Here is a 27800-nt window from a genome sequence, read left to right on the forward strand (position 1 = left end):
ACGAACATTTCTTTAGAGCTGCTTAGCTGAAGTTTATCACGATCACTCAGCCATTGCCTAGCAACTCGTGAAGGCTATCAAAGAGCTCTTTGTCCTCAGTCCTGGCAAAAACAGTCCTGCACAGACCTCCTTATCAGTGTTAGAACATTTATCAGGAAAAAATGCTTCCATTGAACCAGAGAGTCCTGCAAATTTAAAGATATCCCCTTCCGATTTTGTCCCTTCTTCCAAATAGTGTAGGAAGTTGTTTCCTGAAGTAACTCGTATTAAAGCCTCTATCTGTACTTTGATAAACATTCCAAAAGAATTTCCTTAAGATGTCCCATAATTCTTCTATTGCTTTATAATCTGGACTAACATTTAAAATCACAGACCTGAGCTCATCAAAGTCGTCTTGCCCAAAATAAGCAGGGCAGACATTTCCACCCCCTTAGCTGGGGAAAGTCCCCATTTTAGGTACACAAAACATTAACGTGTTGGGCTTCCTGGTTTGAGTGCTCTTCTTGTAACTTCTTCAGAGAAGCAAAGAACGATATGGTTGTTCCATACAGTTGGAAAATGGTTCTGAATATTATGTTGGAAAGAGGAACTGTGCTTATTGACTCATTTAACAAACATTTATTTAACACCCTCCATGTGCTGGGCACTGCAGTGAACAAAAGCAGGCATCATCCGTCTCTCCCTCACAGAGCTGCCAGAATTCCTAAACTACCCTGGATGGAATATGGGCAGGCGGATGGTCTTTCATCTGCATTCTCTCCTGCACCTCTATGGAATTCATCCTGCCCCCAGGTGCCATTGATTTCATTCAAGACCTTGTCATTTTTATCACTTTTTACTTGAGTAATCCAAAATAGAGACCTGACATGTCTTCTTTCTTCCAGGCTCATCGTCTTCAAACCATCATCTTCCCTCCTACAAAGCACAAATCTAACTATGCCTCTCTCCTACTTAATTGTCCATCTGGTCCCTGTTAACACCAGGAGGAAGCTCATACTCCATAGCATGGCATCCTTGGCTCTTCCCTACGTGACCACTGCCTGCTGCCCCATTGCCTTTCCTGCTTTTCCCAGCACCAATTTCAGCTGTCCCCAACACTTGTGATTTCTGAAGGATAGACACATACTTCTTAGGGCCTGAACCTTGCACCCACCTTTCTGTTAGCCTGGGACCCTCCTCCACCTTCACAAGCTAACTCCTTCCCTAATCATGATCCCCATACAGGGTTGGATATGCCTGTTCTGGGGCCATTATCACTCTAGAATTGGAGGTCTTTCTTAGAGAACCTTTCAAGAGCAAGCCAGCAGTTTCTAGACCCCTTGAATGTTTATTGAGCTGAATTCTCTTTTCTGTCTTTGACAAACAAGGTAAGAAAAAGATGTCTTATAGCACTCCAGCAAGGTTGGCAAAGAGTAGGATGAGAACAATGGAAATAATAAGGAATAAAACACATACACAAATACACACACACACACACAAAACACACAGCCCCTCCCCCCCAAAAAATGGTTAAAGCAAACTTACAATTCCCTATCCTGGAGAAAGTTTCATTGCAGGGTTAACCCTATATGGAGGTCACATCTGTGGCCATATACAAAGTGTGACCTAGAGAAGCACTTACCCCAGTACTACCTCCTGAATTTCAGTCAGCCTCACTGCCTGAAATTCCACAGCTAGAGATTTATTTCTTAGGCTTGTAACATGTATCCTGTCTTAAAATACTAATATTTTCTAGAGAAGATAACACCTCAGAAATAATACATTTATCTTATCTTTTTCTGACTGTAAGATGAAACGAAAGATAACAGGAGGGCGCAGAGGTCCAGAGGGGAGGAATAGCAATAGGAGAAAACGGTGCAGCAAGAGGAAAAAAGACAGCGTCATGCTTTTTTCCTGGAGTTGCCCCTTGACTGAAACATGCTTTATATTTGTCTCCAAATAGATTTGGCATTAATATCTGCAAAATGATGACTCACTTTTACTAGTGATAGAGGAAAAAAAAAAGGAATTGAATTTTTAAAGGGAGTTGGTAATAGAATTGTTATAATTTACTTGCCAAGGAAAGACTTATTTGCAGCCCTAAAATAAAAGTTATTTAAACGTAAGCTTGGTTCTGTTGAAATATGCTCATATGATTGGAGACAGAAGGCTTGATAGATGATCTCTAGAATTCCCTGTGATTCTCTGGAAATGAAATGATGGGTAAATCATGTGAAAAAAAGCTTATCTTTGCAATGGATCTCCTTGCTATATCGGGGGCCTTGTTACTTCTATGAAAATTACCTTGATAAAGTTGATTGTAACTGATGGTTATGTTAACCAGCTGGACAAACCTACTAGAGAAGAGGAAACAGATATGAAATAAAGGATCACTTTATTCTGATTTGCCAATCTGCCCTGGCATCATTTTTCTTGACATGCTTTGATTGAGAATGTGCTAATTAATACATAAATCATGATAATCTCTAATGTGACAAAGCAGCATATGCTTTTTGATCTAAAGTGTATTCCATCTTAACTGCATTTATTGTCATGTAGAGATTTGGTAAGTAGTTGATAAGCTAAATCACCATAAATGGCTAAATCTCCACCTCCCGCGAACTCCTATCCCACAAAAAAAGTGTCAAAAATCAGGACTAATTTTCAGGATGATTTTCAGATTAACCAGATAATCATTCAGCTTCCACTTCTTTAAAATCCTAACTCGGATTTGCCTGGGTAGCTCCAGACCAAAATGGCCAGGGTCGTCTGGATCTCTATGAAGCAGGTGTCCCATATTAGCTGCTGCTAAATAGGAGTCCTGACTCACCATCAGAGCTCAGAACTTGAACTTGAATAGAGAGTGAAGCCTGTAGCGGGTTACCTTTATGGGTACTTCTTTCAAATATGGAAAACAAACTTTAGATTTGCAGCCTCTTTCTTTTTTTTTTTTTAAACTAAATATTTCAGCTTACTTTTTTTTTTTTTAAACTTTGGGTTTATTTTATTTATTTATTTATTTATTTATGGCTGTGTTGGGTCTTCGTTTCTGTCCGAGGGCTTTCTCTAGTTGTGGCAAGCAGGGGCCACTATTCATCGTGGTGTGCGGGCCTCTCACTATTGCGGCCTCTCTTGTTGCAGAGCACAGGCTCCAGACGCGCAGGCTCAGTAATTGTGGCTCATGGGCCTAGTTGCTCCGTGGCATGTGGGATCTTCCCAGACCAGGGCTCGAACCCGTGTCCCCTGCATTGGCAGGCAGATTCTCAACCACTGCGCCACCAGGGAAGCCCCTGCAGCCTCTTTCAAAGTGGCTGGCTCCTCAATCCATTTGATGCTTCTGCCTAGTAGAGCTATGAGTCAAAACACCAGCTAAGACTCTGGGGCAGCTTTAGCACACTTGGGGAGCGTAACATTTGCAATTCCATCTCAGTTTTTCGAAAGAGAATTGAAAGATCAAATATTTGTGAACTCAAGAAAGAAAATATCATAGTAGGCCAAAATTCCGCATTTTATTTTATGGGGAACACTTAAACCCCAGTTGGCTTCTAACAGGCCTGCTTGCCTTTCTTCAGCCAGCAGCCAAGCTAAAATAACAGTCTGTTGTAAGTTCAAGCGAAACACAATGAGGTCTGTGCTTTTTCATGCCTATTTAACAGCCTGTACCACGCAGAAGACTTTCAGATGGAGAAAAACAGGAACAGTCAAAAGTGGAGCTATTTCAGCAGAAATGACTGGCCACCAATTAGCAACGTTCACTTTATGGTTTGGGGCTGCTTCTGTGTTAAGGTTTGGGCCATGGTAACTTTTCTCCTAATCAATTTAGGAGCAAAAACTTTAATACAAAACAGGGCCTTGTCAGCCTCCTTGGTGCGGGCGGAGTTCGTGTTCTGGAATCGTCAGAGTGGGAGTGGGCTTGTTCCTACTGTGTTTTCACTTGGTCTGAGGCCAGCAGTCGCCAGTTCGCTCCTAATTATAACTCATTCTTCTTGCCTCTCAAAGCAAGGAGCATTTCTTTGAGTTGTGAAGTATTCTGACTTACAAGAAAGAGCCCTCTGTGGCATTTCGAATACAGATTTACAAAAGAAACTTCCATTTATCTCAAATAAAACCTGGTTTTATTTTTATTTTTTGCAACTTTGGATTTTCTTTGTTTCCTTTAGGCATTTGTTCACTTGAAACTGACTAAAGTTTCTCTGTTTCCAGATTGAGAGTTAAACACCTGCATATGGGTTCATAATAATCAATAGCTTAGACAACAGCTATGAGTAACATCATTTGTGATATTCTGCCTGTGTCTGCCCAATGGCAGATTAAATGTTTAAAGAGGAATTTGGTGGCACAGATTAGTATATCTTTCTGTCTTGCACACTGTATTTTCAAAATATTTTAAGACTGTGTTTATTTGTTTGCTCCAGGGGAAGATTTTCTTTACGTAAAACAATTTAACCACCTTTTGCTTCAACCTTATATTTTTACACTTTGTCCATTTCTCCATAAAAACAAAGAATGGGGAAGGGAGGAAGTTGCCGGAGGCTAAAGGATATAGTATTTTTGATAAATTTTGCCTTCAATAGACAGAGCCCTTGGGCTTCTCCTCTGCTCTCTCCTCCTAAAGAAGAAAAATCGGTATAACAAAGATGTTCTATTCCTTCTCCTTTATGACACCACAGAAAACAGTTCTGGGATTATTTTAATATTATGACGATATGATATACGATCCAATATATGATGATGTAGTGATGTGTATAAGTGGATTTTAAGCCTTGTATCATGCCCACTCACTGCTGCCCGTGATACCTCAGAGTCGATATGGTGACCTTGGTCCTGGTCTCTGACTTAGCATCCCAGGCGCCCGCCCCAACGGCTCCTCACTCAGCCTTGCCCGTGTGCCTTGTTTCAGGTATCCACTGTGACAGCGTGTGCGCTGAGGGACGCTGGGGCCCCAACTGCTCCCTGCCCTGCTACTGTAAAAACGGGGCTTCGTGCTCCCCTGACGACGGCATCTGCGAGTGTGCGCCAGGGTTCCGAGGCACCACTTGTCAGAGAAGTAAGTGTCTCGTTAGACGGCAGTTTCCACCTTCCCTTCTCAGATCACCGTGTACAGAATCCTGATCTCTGTCCCACCCCTCAACTCATAGAAGTGTTCTGTTGCAGTCGAGGGCAGGGGAGAGTGGCGAGGTCACCCTGTCCTTTGCAGAGCTGTCCTCACTCGATAGCCCTTCCCCAAAGGCTTCGTTCTTTCCAACCTTCAGGACTAACCTAACAGATGGGGCTTTAGCCATTTCTTCTCAGGAATGATTTCATTGCCTCATTGGCATCATCACCAGTTTCTTGATCCTGCCTTAAATCTTGCAAATGGTGTTCCAGAAATCCATTGACCTGTAAATATTTTATTCAACCATTTGGGCATTGGCCTTACCTCAATTACCAGAAGTCAACACCAGCCAAACTTTGCGGCAAATCATACATCCTTCTAGTAGTCTGAAAGCCAGTGCTCAGGGAAAAATAGGATTGCGGAGCTTAAAATGGGGGCTGATGACATTGGTCAATAGAATTTTTGAGTTAGGGAGTGATCCATAAGATTTCCCTCAATCTTTTAGTAAATGTAATGAAGAAAGGAATATATGACTAATTGTAAGATACATTATTCTATTTTTTTAATTATGATTTTTTGCATTAAGGGTTCTATGCTGTCATTCTATACTTAAATCCAAATAACGTCTTGGGAAGAACCTAATTACAAAGCATTTTGCTTTTTCACTTTTCAATCACAGTCATTAACCTGGACCATTTTGAGGAGGAACAATCTTTTAATTCTGACTGCAGATCTGTTTATTGCCAGAAATGACTCTTAAAGAATAAAGGATTAACGTGTGGCTTGAAAGTATTTATTTGGGCCTTGTTCGTATTTAGAATTTTATTTCTTTAATTTATTTGCTCAACAAAAATTCCTCAAGCCCCTGCTCTATGCCAAGCTTCGAGCTAATTGGGGCCATAAATGGGAAAATAAAGAGAACTAAGACATTTTGCCTGCCCTGAAGCAATTCAGAGTTTACTGGCTTCTTTTCATTATTAAAGAGTGCCCTCGTTCCTTTTGTTGTTGTTTTATACTTGGAAAATTCTCGGTATCATTAAAAAGAAATTTTTTTTTGGCCTCAAACTTGAACTAGATCCTTATGTGGAATAAGAGAGAAACACATCTCCGGGAAGCTAACTATTTCCTTTCTGTTTTCAGTCTGCTCCCCCGGTTTTTATGGGCATCGCTGCAGCCAGACGTGTCCACAGTGTGTGCACAGCAGTGGGCCCTGCCACCACATCACAGGCCTGTGTGACTGCTTGCCTGGCTTCACAGGCGCCCTCTGCAATGAAGGTAGGGTGCGCAGGCTTTGGGAAAAATACGTGGTGGTGAGCAGGCCCCATGCAGCCTGTCCTCAGGCTTCCCAAAGGACACGTACGTCTTCAGCTAGCAGCTAGCGATGCCTTCTGGCATGCTGTGGCTGCAGCTTCTGTAAATATGACTCTGAGCTTTGGAAAAGCTGGCTTGCCAGTCCAGCACAATCTCTTTATTCTCTGAGCTGTGCTACTTTTCAGTTTTAATTGGAAACAGCCTTCCATGAAAAATCAATATGAGGAAGGATTTTGACTCCCTGAGCAAGGAGCCAGGAAGATTTCTAGAAATGTGGTGATGTCTCCTGATTTGTGTTGCCTTAATGAGGGTCGTTGGCTTCAGATGTTTGTAAAAATGAGCTCATTCAGGATGAGGGATGCTCTTGAGTGGAGGCAGCTACCAAATGGACGGCTGGGTTGATGACCTTTAAAGTCATTTCCTATCCTGAGTCTAGGGTTCTGTGAGATGAGATGTAATTGTGAGTTTCTGACCTATGATTTATTCACAGTGTGTCCCAGTGGCAGATTTGGGAAAAACTGTGCAGGAATTTGCACCTGTACCAACAATGGAACCTGTAACCCCATCGACAGATCTTGTCAGTGTTACCCAGGTTGGATCGGCAGTGACTGCTCTCAACGTAAGTCTTGTTTGGGAACAACTGATCAACCATTTATTTACATTTGTTTTCAAATTCTTTAGGATTGAAGTATGAGTATTTAAATAATCAAGAAAGACTATATGAATAATTATAAGATATGTTATTTAATTTTTAAGTGGCTTTTTTCCCCTCAATAAGAGTTCTATGCAGTGGTCCTGAATTTAAATCCAACTCATGTCTCGGAAAGAACCTAAATAGGTAGCACTTTGCTTATTCACTAAAATGATTCTTCATTTGTAAAATGAGGGTCTTGTACTCAGAAAATCCATTCAGAAGTTCATTCCAGACTTCAAGTGTCAGCTATGATTTTTCCCTTGCTCTTGGGCAAAAATGGTACACACAATTACGGGAGAAAATTTTTTCATTTTTTAATTACTTCATATTTATTTATTATCTTCTTGGGGCCATATTCCCTACTGGATAACCATATAGAAATTGTGTTTCTTCTTTTAAGTAGTTCTTGAAGTGTTAGTATGAATAAAAAGTACTTCTTTGGTAAATCAAATCATTTTACCCCATAATTTAAACGTTATTTCACAGATACTTTATCTGAGGTTCTGATTGCTCTTCAGTGGGCGATGACCCCTAATGATTTAATTTGATTATTTTCCGCTTTGTCCAATTAAGAGTTTTTATAGTAAACCAAGTCTTACAAACAAATGGGAACCTTCACGTTTAAAACAAGCCTCTAGGGACAGCTCTAGAGTAGAGTGACACGTGCAGGTTTAGACATCACAGACGTGAATTATATGACCTTGGGTTCCTTAACTTCTCTCGAGTCACACCATCTTGCCCATATGGTCTCTGGTCAAATGTCCTCTCCTCAGAGAGGCCTTCCGTAAAGGAGTAGCCCCCATCATTCTTGTCCCCCTTTCCCTATTTTATTTTTTCTTATAGTCCTTACTGCCCTTATTTTTTTGGCCAGCTGGGTGGTTGGGTGGTTGGTTGGTTTGCCTGCCTCCCCTACTAAAATACAAGCTTTCAGAGGGTGGTCTGGACCTTGTCTTGTTCTCTGCTATCTCCCCTGGGCCTAGAACAGTGCTGGGCATATATAGGTCTCAATGTGCGTTTGTTAAATAACTAAATCTGTAAATTTGGAATGATGTTTACTCTGCCCACCTCGCCCTGCAGTCTGTGTACCAATACCATGTCCGTCATGGTGGCTGGTGTCGCCATCAGCATTACCATCTGGAATTGAGACAGATGTGGAGCACAGTCTTTCTCAGTCCTGATGCTCACTGCTGACCTATCACACGCGAGGAGCTGTGTAAGGCGGGTGGGATCCTCTCTTCGGGGTACTGGCCTCAGGACTCTCACAGAGCTCTCCATGCGTGCTGTGCTTTCAGCTTGCCCACCTGCGCACTGGGGTCCCAACTGCATCCACACGTGCAACTGCCACAATGGGGCCTTCTGCAGCGCCTACGACGGGGAATGCAAATGTACTCCGGGCTGGACGGGGCTCTACTGCACTCAGAGTAAGTGGCATGCCTTTGGAGGCTCACCAATGGGGGGCCCACCCCAGGGGACACGGCCCCGCCCTGCGCATGCATGAGCTGAGCTCCCCGAGGTTCCTGGCATTGGAGGGTTTCATCACCCAGTGACCCTGAGACATCTAAATTCCTCTAGGCAGTTAAGAGATACCACGTTCCAGGTTTGCTGTCCCTGTGTCATATCAGGACACTGAGGTGGAGCGATGCTATAAGTGACGGTGTGCAGCTTCTTTCACTTCTCTCCTTTCACCAGGCCCTATTTACATGGCTCAGATCCCCTGTCATTTATTCTAGCAGCACAAAGGTTAGGATAAGTGGCAGTGATTAGAAAGGAAGTGAAGACAACAAGCCTCACTGCCTGACCTAATGTGTGCTCCTGGAGAAGACCAATTCTGTGGTTCTCGAATTTTAGCGAGCTCTGGAATCACCCGGCTGGCTGGATAAACACAACTGCTGGCTCCGCTCCCAGAGTGTCTGATTCATTAGGTCTGGGGTGGGACCTGAGGATTCACATTGCTAACAGCCTTCCAAGGGGTGATGTCAGTCTGGGATCATGCTTTAAGAACCACTAGTTCTTTTTCTCCATTTTATGTCACACAATGTCTTCACTGTCTCGTCTCCTATGAGGTTTTTAGCGTCATAGGGTATAATGTACAAAGTACTCCACAGCTCAGCACTGTTGGGATAAGAAGACTGATCTCTGCCCTCTTGTCTTCAGTGGAATAAAGGAGGCAAGACAGGAAAGCATGTATTATGGTGATCAGTAATAACAATATATAATTTTAAATCACGGAAGTGAGCTGAGGAAGAAAGATGGGTCAGAAATCAGTCAACTCTTATTTAATACTAATTAGAGAACATAATTAGAGAACAGGCTGAACAAGTCTTTTGGAAGTTTCTAGAAGGGGGTTTAGACCTTGAGCCGTGATTTGAAAGGAAAAATTGACGAGGAGGGAGGTCGTCTCAAGCATATTCTGCCAAGATTGTATATATAGAAAGTTTTTCAGCTCTTCAGAGAAAAGAAAAAGGAAAAGTTATTGTGCATAATTCTAAAATTAGGACCTGCTTCAATCAGAGGACCTTTTGAAGTAAAAGTAGCACAGCACAGCGGGAAGAACATGGGGTCTGGAGCCAGACTTCCCTGTGTTTGTATCGTGGTCCTGCCATCCTGCCATTTGCTGGCTGTGTGACTTGGGCTCAGTTTCCATCCATAGGGTGAGAATATCTATCCCTGTGTTTCTGGGTTATTGAAAAGATTCAATGAGAGGATGCAGGAAAAGAACCTGGCACAGAGTAGGTGCTAAATAAATATGTGGAAATGATGTCATTGCATGCTGGCATCCATGTTCTGCCTCTGTTTCTTGAAAGTTGAGCTTTCATTAAAACTTCTATAAGAGAAAGGGAAGATTAAAAAGCACATGTGATGCTTGGAAACAGCCGTCGAGCAGCCCGCATTGAAGTTTTCATGATGGCAGAGAGCCCTGAAACACTCCTGCAGGGCAGCTGCTGGCCCAGGAAAGCCAATAGGGCTTGTGCATGTCCTCAGCCCAAAGGCCCCAGTAGTCCGGGTCTTGAAAATTGTGCAGCAGTAAGAAGGCTTATTGCTTTTTCTAACAATGCACCTATGAAGTGCAGGTTTTTTTAAGATCAGAATTCTACCACACATCTTTGCTGAAGAAGATACTATTACATAAGAGAGTAACAGATAGGGATGACAGGGCTAGTAGCAGACTTGGAGACATTCTGTACTATAAGTAAAAGCATGTAGGTAATTTTAACAAAGTACTCATTTCAGTCCATGGAATTTGAGTCCAGGATTCTAGTAGTCGAGAGAAAAAAATGAAAGGAAACGTCCCCGGACTTCCATGGGGTTGATGGAATGCTTTGTTAGAAGACACCAGCTTGCCTCCAGGGATACCAGCGATGGTTAAACCGCCCCAGGCGTGGAACTGCTCTTCTGCCTGCTCGTGAAGTACAAGTTCCTCCCAAGAGCTCCATCTTGGGACTTCAAAGAAGCCGTTGTGAGAAGCTGCGACGCGCACTATCTTTATTCTCGCTCTACTGGCTCAGCGTCCTTCAGGTTCAAACACAAACATGTTGGAGGCGGAGCTGGGTTTCTCCTCAGCGGGCTCCTGACTCTGCTGTCCTTCCTTCTCGCACAGGATGTCCCCTGGGCTTCTATGGAAAGGACTGCGCCTTGACATGCCGGTGTCAAAACGGAGCCGACTGCGACCACATCTCCGGACAGTGTACTTGCCGCACCGGGTTCATGGGGAAGCAGTGTGAGCAGAGTGAGTGTGAGAGCGAGGCACCTCTAGGCGCTGTTATTTCCCCTCCAACTCCTGACGATGCGAAGGCAGGACCCACAGCTTTGAGGCTGTTCCGCCTGATGGCTGGTCCCCTAACAGCGCGGTTGACTTCCTTCCCCTCCCAGAGACCCCGCTACCTTGGGATTCTTGCTGGCTGTCCTTGTCCTCAAAATTCTTCTTCTGAGGAACTGATCAGCGCTCTGGGTGGAGGGGCTGTGGCTACAAGGATGAAGACAAAATTCAAGTTTTCCATCTGTTCATCCTGGCTCTTTCTTCCTCCCTTCTTATTTTTGGAACGTGGCTGCTCAGAGCTTTCAAAGAGCCAGTCAGGCTTTCCTCACGGCAGAGGCCGTGCCAGGGTCTCGCAGCGGAGGGGTGTGCGTTCGGTAGGGCCAGGTTGGGTGCGCGGGGGCAGAGGGGCTGGGAGCCCAGTGCCAGCCCCGCCGTGGGGGAGGGGTGAGTCCGTGCAAACACGGCCACGCTTCGGACAACCTTCTCTTGATAGTGCTTTTATACCGTTTCCACTAACTACTCCTCATCTGAGTATTAACAACCTTCCAGACAATATATTGCCTTCAATTTTTTTGTTGTAAAAATCCCACTCAGGGAGCATATACTCTATTGGAATTCCCCGTCCTTCTGGTTCCATTTCTACCCCAGCAGCTATGCATCTGCTCACAGGGCTGTAAGAACATGAGCCTTAGACTGAGTATTTCAAAGTAGTTTATTGTTCCTTTCCTCTGTGACTTTCATTCAGTGTTCAAGATGAATAAATCAGGTCTTAGGGCTGTATGAGGCTCACTCTTTCACCATAAATGACAGGAAAGGTGCAGGACGTTTCCTGCTTACAGAGGGTGTGCTCTTGAGAAGGATGCAACAAAGATTACATGGCTGTAGGAGCAATGTGGCCTGGAAAGGTTGATCAGCAGAGTAGGACTTGGGCAACAAAGCACTACTCTCCCTCCGCGACCCCTCCCCAGAACCTCACAGCACCACTGGACAGCCAGGTTTGCCTGGCTGTCTATGTGCCAAACTCTAGAATATATCTGCATATCCTCCCATCTAGTAAATAACAAGGGTGACATCCAGGAATCAGCCTGGACAGAGATGGCCCCATTTTAGCTTTGCACTGCTAGTTCATTTAATCATGAAACAGATACTGAGTCCCACAGTTGCCTGCACACTGCTTTGTGTATATAAATATTATGTGTATGTGTATAAATGTCTAAACATATATACACATACATATATGCCTAGAAACCAGAATAGGCTCTAAACTGACTTTCACTTGAATGCCAGCATGGTTATGGGCTTATTAAATAAAAACATCTTAAGTGCTTCCATGATTACTCTGAACATCAAATTAAAATGTTCCTATTTTTGGAGACTTTTCCTAATGCTCATGTGTAAATAGAAACCCTGTGTCTGACAGAGAGCTCTGATAGTAACAGCACATTGCCCCCTGCTGCTCACTTTACAAAAAACATCAGTATTTTGTCATGATAATTTTTACATTTAACATGCCTAGTATATTCTTTGAAATTCATGCCCAACTCTTACACGACTACATCGTAATAATCTCACTATTTTAATCTCTCAGTCTTCAACCTGCAAATCCAAATTTTGAGCCTTTCTGTGGTAAATGAAGTTCTTACCTAGAGAATTAACAAAGCTTGCCATCTCCCTCTTCCCCTGCTCCCAGCTAATCCAAGTCAGAATGTGCCTTCAGGAGGATCCTACAGCCTACAGTAAAATATACATGTTCTCAAAGAAGCATCTCTAGTTTATACTTTTCAGCGTAGTCCCCTTCCATCCCATAGTTTTGCCTGCTGGAGTCATCTCAGATTGCCCTTAGTGATGATCTTCATCAGTTCCACTGGGGTTCCACAGACTCTCTACAAACCTCCATCAGGGAGGTGGGTACATACAATAGAATCTGAAAGTGCCCAGAGCTGTGATGAGGGCCTCAGTCTCTGGCCCTATGCTGCCTGGCCTGTGAGTCCCAGCGTGACTCAAGGAACACCAGCCAGCTCTAGGACACCCTAGGTGGTACAAGTCTCCCTGAACAGGGATCCCCTGGAAGGGCTGGCCTCCAGGCACACCAGATCATACAGTAAGACCCTTGCCCCAGGTTCCCAAGGCTGGAGAGCTACATTGGGCTCTCATCTTCTCCTCAGAGTGCCCTGCAGGAACATATGGCTATGGCTGTCGCCAGATATGTGACTGTCTGAATAATTCCACCTGTGACCACATCACCGGGACCTGTTACTGCAGCCCAGGATGGAAGGGGGCACGATGTGATCAAGGTAAGGATGCTAGTAAAGGATACTTACTCAGATGAGGACACTCAAGCTGAAAGAAGTTGAGTGATTTGCCCAAGGTTACATATATCTAGAATATGTTAGTGTTTTGATAGCAGGTTTGTCTGATTCCAAAGCTCATGAGTTTTCCACTGTGCCTACAGTTTTTTCAGCTTTATTGAAATATAATTAAGCTGTAAAAAGCAACACATATATATATAATTATACTGTATATATGTATACACACACACATCTATATATAACACATATGTACAACACAAAGCATACAACTTGATAAAATCTGACGTATGTATACACCCATGAAACTATCACCACAATAAAAATAATGAATACATCCGTCATCCCCCAAAGTTCCCTCCCTGCCACCACTAGGTCCCAGGCAGTAGATCACTGATCTACTTTCTGTCACTATAGATTAGTTTGCATTTCCTAGAATTTCATATACGTGGAACCATACTGTACTCTTTTTTGTCTGACTTTGTTTATTCGGCATAATTATTTTTGAACCATGTTGCTGTGTGTATCAATACTTCAGTTCTTTTTATTGCTGAGTAGTATTCTATTGCGTGGATATACTGTAATTTGTTGACCCATTCATTCTCCTGTGATGGACATTTGGATTGTTTCCAGTTTTTGGCTACTGGAGATAAAGCTATTGTGAAGAGTAGTGTGTCAAGTCTTTGGGGACATAGGCTTTCATTTCTCTTGGGTAAGTTCATAGGAATAGAAGGATTGGGTCATATGGTATGTGCATGTTTAACCTTTCAAGAAACTTGTGCCTGTGGTTTTTAACTAGGGTGTATATCACAGTCACCTGGGACTACCTGCAATATACATAGTCAGTCCTACTTGGGCAATTCTGATTCTGGGGTGGATGGCTCCCTTGAGAAAGATGGTTCTGAAGCATGGCCTTCAGAGAGCTCCTAGCGCATGTGGTGCTTTCTCTGTGTCATAAACACATGGACTGTAAAGGCTTCAGAAAATTCATATAGTGATGTAAGTGAAGTCATCTTAAACAGTAAACTATGTGGGTATTCCTATTTAACTTTCTTTCATAAAATAACTTTGACATGCTCATGATTTGTATTTGACCATCATAACAATACAATGTTATATTCCACAATAACATTGTTGTTACAAATACATTGTAATCACACTACACTGGCCTTGGTGCCTGCCTTTTGGGGCAGGCTGTCTTATAAGAAGGTCTAGCGTTTAGAATCATAAAGTCATAGGGACATTTGAGCTGGAAGTACCTTCATGGAGGCCATGAAGGATGTATTCATTATTTCCTCTTTTACAGATGATGAAACTGCAGCCTAAGAGCTTAAGGGAAAGTTCAGAATGTATGGATCAATTTTTTTAGATGCCAGGTTTCTTGATTGTCAGCCCCACTTGTGCCTTCACTTGATGGAACTCAAGGAAGAACTATGTAAAATGAAATTTTGAATTTTAATGAGTAAGGTTTTCGGGTGATGTTACCAGGTATTATTGGGACAGACCTTTCTGTCATAGAAAATACCTCATAGAACATATCTTCTGAGGTAAAAGGCTCATTGAAATTAGGACAAGACAGATCCTGATCTTGGGCTAGATTTCTAATGGACATATTCTTGACTGGAAGGAAAATTACTTTCCTCTTAGAAATGCTAAGGATAGACATAAAATAAAGTTGGGCACTTGAGTTAGCCATTCATAAGCTTAATGCTGGATAATAAATAAAGAACAATAAAAATTAGATAAATTATTACCCCCAAGTAACTGCTGATCTAAGCGTTTAATTGGAAATCTGTGAGAAGCTCTCAAACCCTACTGTTGAGTCTTTGGGTTCAGGAAATCCTGTCTCTTTTTTGAGGCTTAGAGAAGCCCTCTTCTGGGCACGGACAAGCCAACAACATCTGAACATGAGGAATGTTTGTTTTTCCTTCCTTCTCTGTTTCCAAAAGTTTCTAAATTGACACTTCGTGAACTGAAAATATCCAGGCATTAGCACAGTGGGAGATTTTTGTAAATAGAGACCAGATATTTATCCGGCACATTGTCATCCTTACTCACATCTCTTTTTCTCCTTTTCTAGCTGGTGTTATAATAGTCGGAAATCTGAACAGCTTAAGCAGAACCAGTACAGCTCTCCCCACTGATTCCTACCAGATCGGGGCCATTGCGGGCATCATCATTCTTGTCCTAGTTGTTCTGTTCCTCCTGGCGTTGTTCATTATTTATAGACACAAGCAGAAGGGGAAGGAATCGAGCATGCCAGCAGTCACCTACACCCCCGCCATGAGGGTCATGAATGCAGACTATGCCATTTCAGGTGAGACTGGACTCACCAGAGGCATTTTACTCCTTGAAAAATGAGGCTTCATCCTGGTTCTTTGAAACTGAGCATTTTGGGCTGTGCTGCCCGTTGTTATTGTCAATCAGCCTTGAGAAAACTTTATGTTTGGAGAAGATGCATTGTTAGAAATGTGTTTTATGTGACAACAGTGGTAAAATCATCACTGTTGTCTTCTATGAGGGATTTAAAATTGGATTCATTATATGGTTGCTTTAAATGTTGGGAATTTCAACGTGGAAGGAGCTTTGGTGGGTACCCAGTCCCAAGCTGTTGTCATATGTGGGGGACAGGGTGGGGAGAGGAGGAGGTGGCCATAATTTTATCGAGGTCATGGAGCAGGTCAGGCATGAGGACCCGGCCTTCTGTCTCTGGCCTTGCGTTCTTCCAAGGTGCCTTCCAGCCTGTCCTGGGGCCCATGGGAATCATTAGCTGCACAGCAACCAAGTTATATAAGAAACAGTTTGGGGGGATTAGCAAGAACCAAGGCTGTTCTTTAAGAAAACTCTTTTGAATCTTCCTTTCTGTCACAAGACCCCATAAAAAGTAAATTTTTAAGTGACACGCTCAATCCTGAGAAGAAGTAACCACATAAGTGAAGAATTTGGAAACTTAAGGTATTTATTAATTTGGGGGCAATCACTGAAGGATTTCAGGTGGGTTACATGTTTATAAATAAAGTGATTCTGGGGGAATCCATAAAGTAGCTGATTTACTTAGTAGTGCATTTCTAGTGCGGAATATTGTGTCAAGAATTCGAGTGTTTAAAAAAAAGAGGAAAGTTACAGCAGAAGTAGCTTCAAAGTGATGCCTTCCCAGCTTGTACAAGCTCCAAAGCAAAGAGCAGTTGTTGGTGGATACTTTCACACTTTTCCAGGAGGCAGGTAGGAAGGCAGATTCCTGCTGCTTCTAGAGGCTTTGCTGCGTATGCAGGGCAGGAGGGGATTCTGTCCCGCCTGTGATATGGAAGCAGTCCAAACATTTGTTCTTGTTATTTTGCTTCCCTCTTTCCCACGGGCATTTAGGGAGCCTGCCATCTTAACCATTTCCTTCTCTTCTGGCAGAAACCCTTCCTCACAGCAATGGTGGAAATGCTAACAGCCATTACTTCACCAATCCCAGTTACCACACACTCACCCAGTGTGCCACATCCCCTCACGTCAACAACAGGGACAGGATGACCATTGCAAAGGTGAGAGGAAATGGTCTAAGCCAGTGAGGGTGGGCAGGGGAGAGAGGAAGGAACAAGCGTGTATGAGGGCTACTGTTTGCCAGCTGCCGTTCTACGTACATACATCTATTGTCTCATTTATTCCTCTAAACAATCCCATGGGTGTGTATTAGGATCTCTGGTTTACTGACAAAAACCCCTAAGTAATGGGGAATTTAAGTCACTTCCAAACATCAATTGTGAGTGAGGCTGCCGCGAGGTGAGTCAGTCTCGCTGTCTCTACAACTTGTACTGTTTTCGTTGCACTTCTTTGGAAAAATGTTTCTAACATTGCATGAGGTTCTAAAGTAATGTCTCAGACCAAACCTATAGCGGACTCAGGCCTGGGTAAAATTGCCAAGTTTGACTTTTGTGACCACCTGTCTTCTAGTGCCCTTTCCTGGCCACCCATACTTGAGTAATGGCAACAACAATAATATGAATTATTTTCACTTAAACCACATGAAATTGGATTTTTGTGGGTCAAAAATTATCAAATAGAAACAACCTGATACTATGTGCCAAGCAATTCTAATCATTTTACAAATATAAATTTGTAAAATGATTAGAATGATTTAATCTTCACACCAATCCTATGAATCAAGAGTCATTATCCCATTTTACAGATGCCCATAGAGGTTGGAGGCCCCAGAGTGGCTCCTCTGGTACCACCCAGTTCACCCCCAGGTCTCTTTCAGTGCTCTGAAATCCCAAACATTTCTCCCTTCCAAACTGCGCCTGAATTATATTTCCAGTCTCTGTTGTCTAATTCCAGCTCTCTATTAGAAGAAAACCAAGCTAATTAAATTAATTCAGTTGCAATTAAATCAATGCAGCTGGATTTTAATTATAGTGCCTCATAGTTAAATAACACTTCACATTCTCCAGAGACTTTGATATTTGTCATACCATTTGTTCTTATTCCCATTCAGGGAGGGAACAAAGTAGGTCATCTTATCCTCATGCTTATGGCTAAGAAAACTGCTAAGAGTGACTCGTACAAGATCATAGTGTTTGATGGGAAAGCTCAGACCAAGAATTTGTTTTTTTCAGTTCAAAATTCCATGTATGTAAACCAAAGTAAAGTCTAACTGGCACAGAGCGACAGCAGGAAATGGAGAAGTTGCGGCAGTGGAGGAAAGGGTTGGGGCCTAGGGACACATACTCCTGCTGCCTCTAAGTCCTGCCAGGTCGGAAGCGGTCACCTTGGCCTCTTGGTGCATCCTCATGTAAGGACCGGTCCTTGATACGTGCCATGGACTTGCTTTCCCCAGATGGGTAACACTTCACTATGCCATATTGTATTTTCTCTTTAAATCTTTTGTTGTTTATATTTTTAACAGTCAAAAAACAATCAGCTGTTTGTGAACCTGAAAAATGTGAATCCTGGGAAGAGGGGCCCTGTGGTGGACTACACAGGCACACTGCCTGCGGACTGGAAACACGGCGGTTACCTCAACGAGCTTGGCAAGTCCCCCCCTTCCCCACCTTCACAAGCATCTTTGTCTTCTAGTCACCGCAAACAGTGACAGATTCATGACAGTGCCAAAGCGATCTATTGAAAACATGCATGGAAAAACAAAGTCATAGGATTATACCTAATCCCTGTATGGGGCTTTTACTGTCCTAAGGGCTTTATTTATTCAACATTTATTGAGTTCTTACTATGAGCCAGGAATTGATAAAAAGAGACAAGGATCTCTGCCTGCTCGTAGCTTACATCCCACCTCTCCATGTATTAACTCACCTAATTCTCACAAGTACTGTTATAGGTACCATTATTATCATCATCATCTCCCTGTGACAGTTGTGAAACTCAGTCGTAAAGAGGTTAAGTAACTTGTGTAAGTTCTCAAAGCCTATTAAATGGTGGAGCTGGAATTTGAACCTAGTCAGCTTGGTTCCAGGGTGTGTGCTTCTCTTTGCTCTCTGTTAATCTGAGGCACCCTCACTAGAGGCCCTTCCTCTTTTAGGTGAGGAGATAGAGATATCAATTAGATATCTAATAGTAAGTCAGTGGTTCTGAAAATGGTAAGTCAGTGGTTCTCAAACGTCTGGGAATCAGGACCCTTTCATACACCCTTAAAAGTAATCGAGGAGCCCAAATAACCCCTACCGACATGGGTTATATCTGCTGATATTTACCATATTACAAATAAAATCTGAGAACATCTTAAAGAGCTATTTATTAATTTATAATAACACCTCATTTCGTGATAACATAAAATGCATTTTTATGAAAAATAACTACATTTTCCAAAATGAAACAAAAAAAATTAGTGAGAAGAGTGGCACTGTTTAACACTTTTATACATCTCTTTACCACCTGGCTTAATAGAGGACAGCTAGATTTTCATATCTGCTTCTGTGTTTGATCAGTAGTGATCTTACACTTGGTGTGGCTCCTGGAAAACTCCAACATACACCTGAGAGAGAATGAGAGTGGAAAGGACAAATAGTGTTATATTATGATGAGAACACAACATTTAATCTCGGGGCCCTCCTGCAAAAGGGGCTGGGGATTCCTGGACCACACTTAAAGAACTGCTCTGATACCCCATTGAGCATGTGGTGCAGCCCCTTATTTTCAGGGAGGAGCGGAATGATATAGTAACTAACATGTGTGCAGTGTCTTAGGGGAAGCAGACCCTTTCATATGTATTTATTTGGTGGTAAGGTTGCCAGGAAGTCCCATTAAATTGGAATTTCAGATAAGAAACAAATAATTTTTGTATAAATATATCCCAAATATTGCACGAGGCAAACTTATATGAAAAATTATTTGTTGTTTCTCTAAAATTCAAATTTAACTGGACCTCCTGTGTTTTATTTACTAAATCTGGCACCCCCTACTGTGTGGGTCCTTCCACAAATCTTGTTTTATAGAGGAATAAGCAAAGAGGTTAACTCTCTTGTCCAAGATTTCATAGAAGGAAGGGGGTAAAATTGGGTCTCACAGTTGGTCTTCTGCCTCCCCTCACTTCGATCCTTCTGTGAATACCGTATATGTCCATTCACCTGAACCACATGGAGGAACCAACCCCTGTGGGCTCTGGAATCCCCTCTTACTATGGAAATGGAAATGTTTAAGTAGCAAATGAGTACAAATTCTTAACTTTTATCTTCATTCTTCAATTGATAACCAACATTATCACTAGGATGTGTATTTCTACATACTTAGAGTAAAATTACTTATATACCAGATTCACATTATACTTACTGGTGAAATCACTTAACTTTAGGGAGGTTAATAATCTAGCTCAAAGAAGTACATGAATTGATAATAGTCAAATACCACCCAGCACTAATGAGGGAAAAGTTCTCTCATTCCATCTCCACTTAATGGAGTTTGTCCTGATTCCAGAACACAACACACAGTCACTGTAACTGTCACATATAAATTTCTCCACTTTCTGTCTCAATGAGACCCAAGGGACTGATTATTAGTAACATGAAATCTTCATTGGAAATTCTGGATCTCCTTGGTTTGTTCCCATCCAAAAGTAATTCTGCATTTAATATCCCTGTAAAGTTGTTGCATCGAAAAAGTCTTTTCTTACAAAGAACAGAATAAGACACATTATGGATAATGAAGAGTGTAGTAGTTTTAAATGATGGGAAAGTTGTAATGCTGTCTGAAAGAGCCCTGAACTTGACACACAAGCTGTGAGATCAATTCCTGGTTCTGTGATATGACACTGTGCCAGTCATCCTCTCAAGACTGATTTGTTTGTTTGTAAAATAGAGATAAGGATCACGTTCTGGCTCATTGTATGAAGTAGATTAACTGGAGCATTTGAAAGCGCCTGTTCAGGGATTGGGACAGACAGGAGTTTATGAGGAAGCCCACCTGCTTCCTTGTTAAAACTGCACCCTGATCTTCCAGGGCAGAGAAGAGGGAATCTGCCATGAGTGGCTGGTCTCATAGCCCCGCTCTTGTTCCCTGATTTACTATCCACCCCATGTTGCTCCTCTCTTTAACCCCTTGGGGAAGGCTAGCCATTGCGCAGCTAAGATCAAGACGGACATTTAACAAGACTTTGCCACAGTTTGGAGATGGCCAAGGGAATTAGGCAAAGAAAAACATAGAGTTCTTTGATTAGGCTGCTGTCAGACCACAGGCTGCCTGTCTTCACCGGGTCCCTTTAAAAAGTCCAGAATCTCTAAGACCACCCTCACTTCTGATACCAACTACAAGTTCAAGGGTCCTCAAGACCACCCACAGGATCAATAATTTGCTAGAAAGACAGAACTCACTAAGAGCTGTTATACTCATGGTTACAGTTTATCACAGCAAAAAGGTACAGATTAAAATCAGCGAGGGAAGAGACACGGGGCAGAGTCCAGGAAAGTTCAAGTGTGGAACTTCCAGTTGTCCTTTCCCAGTGGAATCATAGAAACTGCTAACTTTTCCTAGCAACAATGTGTGACAAACTATTATATATATAGAATAGATAAACAACAAGGTCCTACTGTATAGCACAGGGAACTATATTCAATATCTTGTAATAAACCATAATTGAAAAGAATATGAAAAAGAATATATATATATATATATATATATATATATATATATAACTGAATCACTTTGCTGTAGCTCAGGAACTGACACATTTTAAATCAACTGTACTTCAATAAAATAAATTTTTTAAAAAAGTGTTACAGTAACTGAAACACCATTCATTTATATGGCGCTTCAGAGTTTGCAATGCCTTTCCCTATGGTCTATTTCACTTCATGTTCACAACAACCCTGTAAGACTTAGAAGGTGGGTTGTGTTTTCCCCATTTTAGAGATAAGAAAATTGAGGCTTAGTGAGTTGAACATCTTGTGTAAAGTCATGTAGCTAACAAGTGATGAGATCCCAGTCCTTTGTCTCAGTTCTAGCCTGATTGTGTCCTTTCCACCGAGCAACCTTGAATCAAGTCCACTGATTCATCTGTGCCTCAGTTTCTACCCCATATTGACCAGCCTTTCCCAAAGTCACTGAAACGAGCAGGAGAATGCTCAGAATGCTATATAACATTTTTTTAAACTCTTAAGTACTGAAACATCTGGCGCAAGTGATCTGGTGTCGAGGTTTGGAAAGCAGCATCCTTGGCTATTACCTGCAGTGGGGAGACAGTGGGTGCCCAAGCCATCTTCACCAAGGACCTGAGAATATTAGATGAGTTTTCTCTTTCTTTCAGTCCTCACTGGATATTTTTTTCTTCCTTTGTTACAGGTGCTTTTGGACTTGACAGAAGTTATATGGGAAAATCCTTGAAAGGTATAGTGTAAATCTGAGGAAGAAATACATTTATCAGAACACAAGTAAAAATTTTTTTTACCTCAGAGACAGAAATAATTTGTTAAACCAGCGAAAGCGGCACTGTAGGGAAAGTGTAGCATTGTTAGGGGGTTTAATTACTCCAGCAAAGACATGAGCACGTTTGACTGCCAGCAAGAGAGTGAACATAGGTGGATCTTGTTAGAGCAGAAGTCTTGGAGAACCAAGGCTTTGATTTGCTGGGAAAACACTCATAATTCCTTTCAAAGAAATATGGCTTGTGGGGAGAGAGAAATATGAGAAAGGAAATAGCAGGGAAAAGAGGAAGAGATCAGCTTGGTTACATGTTCACTGAAGCCTGCTTTTTGGAAGGAACTTGAGTAGTAACTTCAGGTTCCCAGACCTGAGGTTTTACAAAAGAAGCCTCACAGCATAGCTGCCTTCCTTACCATGATAATAGTATCTTCTTATGCTCCTGGGGTCAGCAACAGATGGGGTCTTGACTGAAGCCTTTGAGGATTCGGAGACTATTAGTAAAATAAGGTGGAATTAATTTTATTTGAGTGTGATAATAAAAATGAAATCAAATCCATGATGTTTACATTGGTCCTCACCTTAGAGAGGAGACAAAATTACTTTGTGGATGGGTAATTTTATAGCAGATTCTCTCCAAAATACGTAAGAAATGGATGCCATTATTTTCATTGTTAAAAATTATAGATAACTACGAAGAAAAATAAGTAATCTGCCCAAGTCAGTTATCGCCAAGAAAATAAATGATGTTGCCCATGAAATAGCATTTGCTTTCCCCCCCGCCCCATCTCTCTTCACAGACCTGGGAAAGCATTCTGAATATAATTCAAGTAACTGCTCCCTAAGCAGTTCTGAAAACCCATATGCCACTATTAAAGACCCACCCATCCTTATTCCCAAACACTCAGAGTGTGGTTATGTGGAGATGAAGTCACCGGCACGGAGAGATTCCCCATATGCAGAGATCAATAACTCAACTTCAGCCAACAAGAATGTCTATGAAGTTGGTAAGTTTTCCTAACCAAAGAAAGAACCTAGTGAATGGGAATATTCTTTTCAAACAATTTTAAAGTCCTTGAGAATACAGTAGTTGCAGTTCATATACACTGTATTGAAAATAATGGTCTGTATTTTAAATGTTAACCTGTGTTTACGGTGATCATATTAGTTGGTGTCAAATGAACTTTTCAGGGAAAATACCATTTAGAAAATTCAAAGTAAGTTTTTGTTTGTTTTTTTTTTTTTACCTCCCACCCAGTCATCCATCTTTTGTTTTGTAACCATAGTGAATATTTTAGCACGCATGTGGAATAGCATATGTATCATATTAGCTAATATGTCAAGTTAGCCAAAACAAATGGTTCAAGTGGATTAAACAGATGGTTCCATTTCCTAGTTGCATTCATTATATTAATATAATGCTTTTAGCAGGATTGGAACATTTTACTTTTAAATTTGTCTATTAGATTAGTAATACTCTCTGATGTGAATCTGATACAAATTGATAAGAATTCAGTTAGTATTAGAGTTATTTTGATTGCCCCTTGCAAATACCATTTGAGGAAAGTTAAAACATACAAGAGCTATCCTGGGCAGAGCTATCCTGGGCTAGATAGTAGAGCTTTATATTTTCATTTTTCTTTCTCCATATCTTTCTCGATATTTATGATTTAAGCCTGAAAAAAATTCTCTACTACAGTTGACCCTTGAGCAACATGGGTTGGAACTGCACGGGTCCACTTATACACGGATTTTTTTCAATAGTAAATATTACAGTTCTATGTGATCTGCAGTTGGTTCAATCCAAGGATGTGAAACCATGGATAGGAGGGCCAAATGTGAAGTTATGTGCGGATTTTCAGTTGCAGCGGGTTGGGGGAGGGTGTGGAGCACCCCAACCTTGCATTGTTCAAGGGTCAACTGTACATGTAAATGAAGTGACTTATTTAATTCTAGTCATTTGTCATTCATTTTAGGCCGTAGACGTGTCATGGAAAGATACGTAATTCTTTTTAAAGTATTAAGACAGCTTTTTAAAATGGAAGCCATAATGAACTACATTTATTTCTAAAAAGTCAGTAACAGTTCCCTTTTGAACTGTCCCCTAAGCCCACCACTGTGAGATGGGAACTCAACTGAGAGCCTGAGTCCTGAGTTCTAAAGCTGTGCACTTGTTATGTGTCTCCATGAATCAAGTGACCCGACCCCCAGAGGACCTCGTTGTTTTACCTGTAGAGGAAGGGATTTGGACTAGATTATCTCCAGGTTTTTGCAGACAGTGATTCATGTCCAGGGCTTCTGTATATTCCCTTGATGTCTTCATCCCAACCATACAGTCACCCTTTGTTCTGAGCATCGTTTGTGAACGTCAGTGGTTCTACCAACCACAGAGTAGCCACCTCTATGTGATTATAAAAGGATCATTTGTTTTAAAAAATAATATTTTCTTATATATATATATATATATATATTTTTTTTTTTTTTTAATTTATTTATGGCTGTGTTGGGTCTTCGTTTCTGTGCGAGGGCTTCCTCTAGTTGCGGCGAGCGGAGGCTGCTCTTCATCGCGGTGCGCGGGCCTCTCACTATCGCGGCCTCTCTTGTTGCGGAGCACAGGCTCCAGATGCGCAGGCTCAGTAGTTGTGGCTCACGGGCCCAGCCGCTCCGCGGCATGTGGGATCTTCCCAGACCAGGGCTCGAACCCGTGTCCCCTGCATTGGCAGGCGGATTCTCAACCACTGCGCCACCAGGGAAGCCCCTTATATATTTTTTAAAATTAATTAATTAATTAATTTATTTATTGGCTGTGTTGGGTCTTTGTTGCTGCGCACAGGCTTTCTCTAGTTACAGCGAGCAGGGGCTACTCTTCGTTGCGGTGTGCGGGCTTCTCATTGCAGTGGCTTCTTTTGTTGCGGAGCACGGGCTCTAGGCGTGCGGGCTTCAGTAATTGTGGCATGCAGGCTCAGTAGTTGTGGCTCGTGAGCTCTAGAGCACAGGCTCAGTAGTTGTGGTGCATGGGCTTAGTTGCTCTGCAGCATGTGGGATCATCCTGGACCAGGGCTCGAACCCGTGTCCCCTGCATTGGCAGGCGGATTCTTAACCACTGCGCCACCAGGGAAGTCCCTTCTTATATTTTTATAAAAGCTCCTCTGGTGTGTTTGATATTTGCAAGGAATGCCATATTCTTTTTTTTTTTTTTTTTTAATTTCCATTGCTGATCAGTTAATGTGTCCCTGGTTGTCACAGAACCTACAGTGAGTGTTGTCCAAGGAATATTCAGCAATAATGGGCATCTCACCCAGGATCCATATGACCTCCCAAAGAACAGTCACATCCCTTGCCATTATGACCTGCTGCCAGTCCGAGACAGTTCCTCCTCCCCCAAGCAAGAGGATGGCGGCGGCAGCAGCAGCAGCAGCAGCAGTGAATGACACCAAAGGACCACTGGGTAGCCGCTGGAACCCTTTCCAGAACTACAGTTCGGTTCTTCTCCATCCTCAAGTTTGCCACCCTATGTGAATGTTAATCTGCTCAGTAGGCAATTGTTGGACATGAACCAGAAAGCTCAAAACTGAGGGTGACTGACTGTAGGTCCTTTTTGTACAGGTGGCTCAGAAGGAGACAGCAATGTGATTTCCCATTCTTGCTAGTTTTAGAACTGCACCCATGAAGCAAGACTTATTGTAAAATCTTGGCTAAAAGCATGACCGTGCAGGACTCTTTCAGCGACATGGGTTGCAGTGGACGTTGGTATTGTTGCTTGAAAAATTAAAATTTAAATGTTTTCTTTCTCATTTGCATTATAGAGCTGTACCTAGGATTGTGCGGTTTACCATAAAATTTGCTTCATAAAAGTGTGAATCACTCAACGTGTAGAAGAAAAAGGGCCATCTTATTGAGTCCTTACTGTTTAACTTCTTTCAGCTGGACTCGGAATTGTAAGGATAATATGAGCCCAGCAGGAACCATTCTGCCAAGTGGCATTACTGGATAGACTCTGAATAAACTCTAGAGGTGGATAGCAAATTTAAATATGAGAACTTTAGACTTCTTTTAGAATGAGGAAATGTACCATTAGAATTACTTTAGAAATGCTAGAATAATTGCAGGAATCAATACGCAAATGTGCCAGGCGGAAGTGCTTCTCCTCTCTATTTGATCCTTGGCCCACTTTAGATACATGACATTATTCTGATTACTGTCCCCATCATACACATTCACCACTTGAGATCCATAACATATCAATAATTATTTCATAAATATAGAAATGAAATAATTTTATTTTTGACAGATTGGATTGAATGAGTGTATAATGATTGGAAAAAGTTGTAAATTTTAGGTGTAAGATGATGCTTAAGTTTTGTAAACCATTAGTAATACAGGCTGTAATATAGAATTAGCAGAAAGTTTTGATTAATTTTTCCCTAGAAGTGACCGAAATATTTTTGTGCATATTTGAGAAAAGGGCACTTTCCTTTTATTAATTGTTGATTTAGAGAAACTATGCTTAAGCTGGTCTTTTGCATTGCTAATATGACATGTACCCCATTTTTCATCAGTTTGTATTTCCATTTTTAAGTTGTATATTCTATGTTTTGTAGTGTTTGGATTGTTAATGAAAAAATATTATATGTTTATTGTTTCTTGTGTTATGGCTACTTTTGTTTTTGCTTGAGAAAAATGCACTGTTCTTGTTTCTTTTGGAGGGAGGAGATGAAAATATATAAATCAAATCCATTAAAATTGGTCATTACTAAAATAGTACAGTAACCACAAGTGAATGGCTTATAATGGAAATAGAGAAGCTTTTTAATATTCTGAAATGGGGTTCCTTTAGATCTGAGTCTTGGTTAAACCAAAGGGAAGGGGAGCAGGGAGACACTGTTACTGAGAAAGTACCACAGACTGGTCTTACTAAAGACCTTCATTAGGGTGATGATATGATTGATCATCCAAACTGGAACACTTCTGAGGGTAAATGAGGGCATTATGAACAGGTATCCTGCAATGGGCTTAAATTTGGACTGTTACAGGCAAACCAGAAGAGATGTTCATCCTGTGCATACTTATGCAATAACATTTTTCACTCCAAGATAGTTATCTCAAGAGGATGCTGATACATGATGCAAGAAAACCAGTTTCTCTTTGACCTCCCTGAGCAAGCTGAAGGGCTGAAAGGCTGAATGAGGAAGCAACTTCATAAGAGAAAACAGTGGTCATCAATCTTTTAAAGACATGAAACGCCAGTTGGTGTCCTACCTCAGTGAGTCAAGACACAAATATGTACTGCACCCCCGTTCTGCCATTAGTATACACAAGGCATTGCACCGCCAGCTACTGAGTTGGGATATCCAGTGCTTTCCTGTTGCACACCTGCACCTGTGATGTTCATTTGGTCAGGTGGATGAGAGAACAAACACACTTAGAACATTCACTCCTTTGATGGCTGTTTCAGGGAACTCCAAAGTTAATTCAGGGAAATGGGGAATCGCCGGGAACACACCTTAGAAACAATTGATTTATTCCAACAGTTACCTGTTGGTTGGCCCTTTGTTCTAGGGGATAGACTTCTAATTGAGACACTTGTGGGTCAATAGCCACAAAGAGTCCTTTTTGGTTAGAAAAAAAGAAGACATCTTTCCCCTTCTTTTTTAAGATTCATCTCTTCAGAGCTCCATGGTAAGTTGAGTTTCCCCATTACTCCTTGGAGATAAGTTTAAAAAAAACAAACAAACAAAAAAACCAGTTTCTTCTCTCATTCCACTATTAAAAAAAAGAAAAAATGAAAGCTTCATGTCCAAAGGCAAC

At 41.8% G+C, this 27800-nt stretch overlaps 1 protein-coding gene across 1 annotated transcript in view; it reads left to right on the forward strand.

The window, feature by feature from the left end:
- Window positions 1-26632, forward strand: part of MEGF10 (multiple EGF like domains 10) — a 156263-nt gene extending 129631 nt beyond the window's left edge. Inside the window, exons 14-25 of the mRNA XM_036845309.1 lie at window positions 4880-5026; window positions 6215-6349; window positions 6876-7004; window positions 8372-8500; window positions 10678-10806; window positions 13002-13130; window positions 15223-15459; window positions 16545-16672; window positions 18034-18157; window positions 21915-21959; window positions 22793-22999; window positions 25239-26632. Coding sequence (XP_036701204.1) covers window positions 4880-5026; window positions 6215-6349; window positions 6876-7004; window positions 8372-8500; window positions 10678-10806; window positions 13002-13130; window positions 15223-15459; window positions 16545-16672; window positions 18034-18157; window positions 21915-21959; window positions 22793-22999; window positions 25239-25423 — 1724 coding nt within the window. The 3' untranslated portion in view covers window positions 25424-26632. The remainder of the gene's footprint in view (window positions 1-4879; window positions 5027-6214; window positions 6350-6875; window positions 7005-8371; window positions 8501-10677; window positions 10807-13001; window positions 13131-15222; window positions 15460-16544; window positions 16673-18033; window positions 18158-21914; window positions 21960-22792; window positions 23000-25238) is intronic.
- The last annotated feature ends 1168 nt before the right edge of the window (window positions 26633-27800 follow it).

This window comes from Balaenoptera musculus, chromosome 3 (genome assembly GCF_009873245.2).
Source record: "Balaenoptera musculus isolate JJ_BM4_2016_0621 chromosome 3, mBalMus1.pri.v3, whole genome shotgun sequence".
NCBI lineage: Eukaryota > Metazoa > Chordata > Mammalia > Artiodactyla > Balaenopteridae > Balaenoptera > Balaenoptera musculus.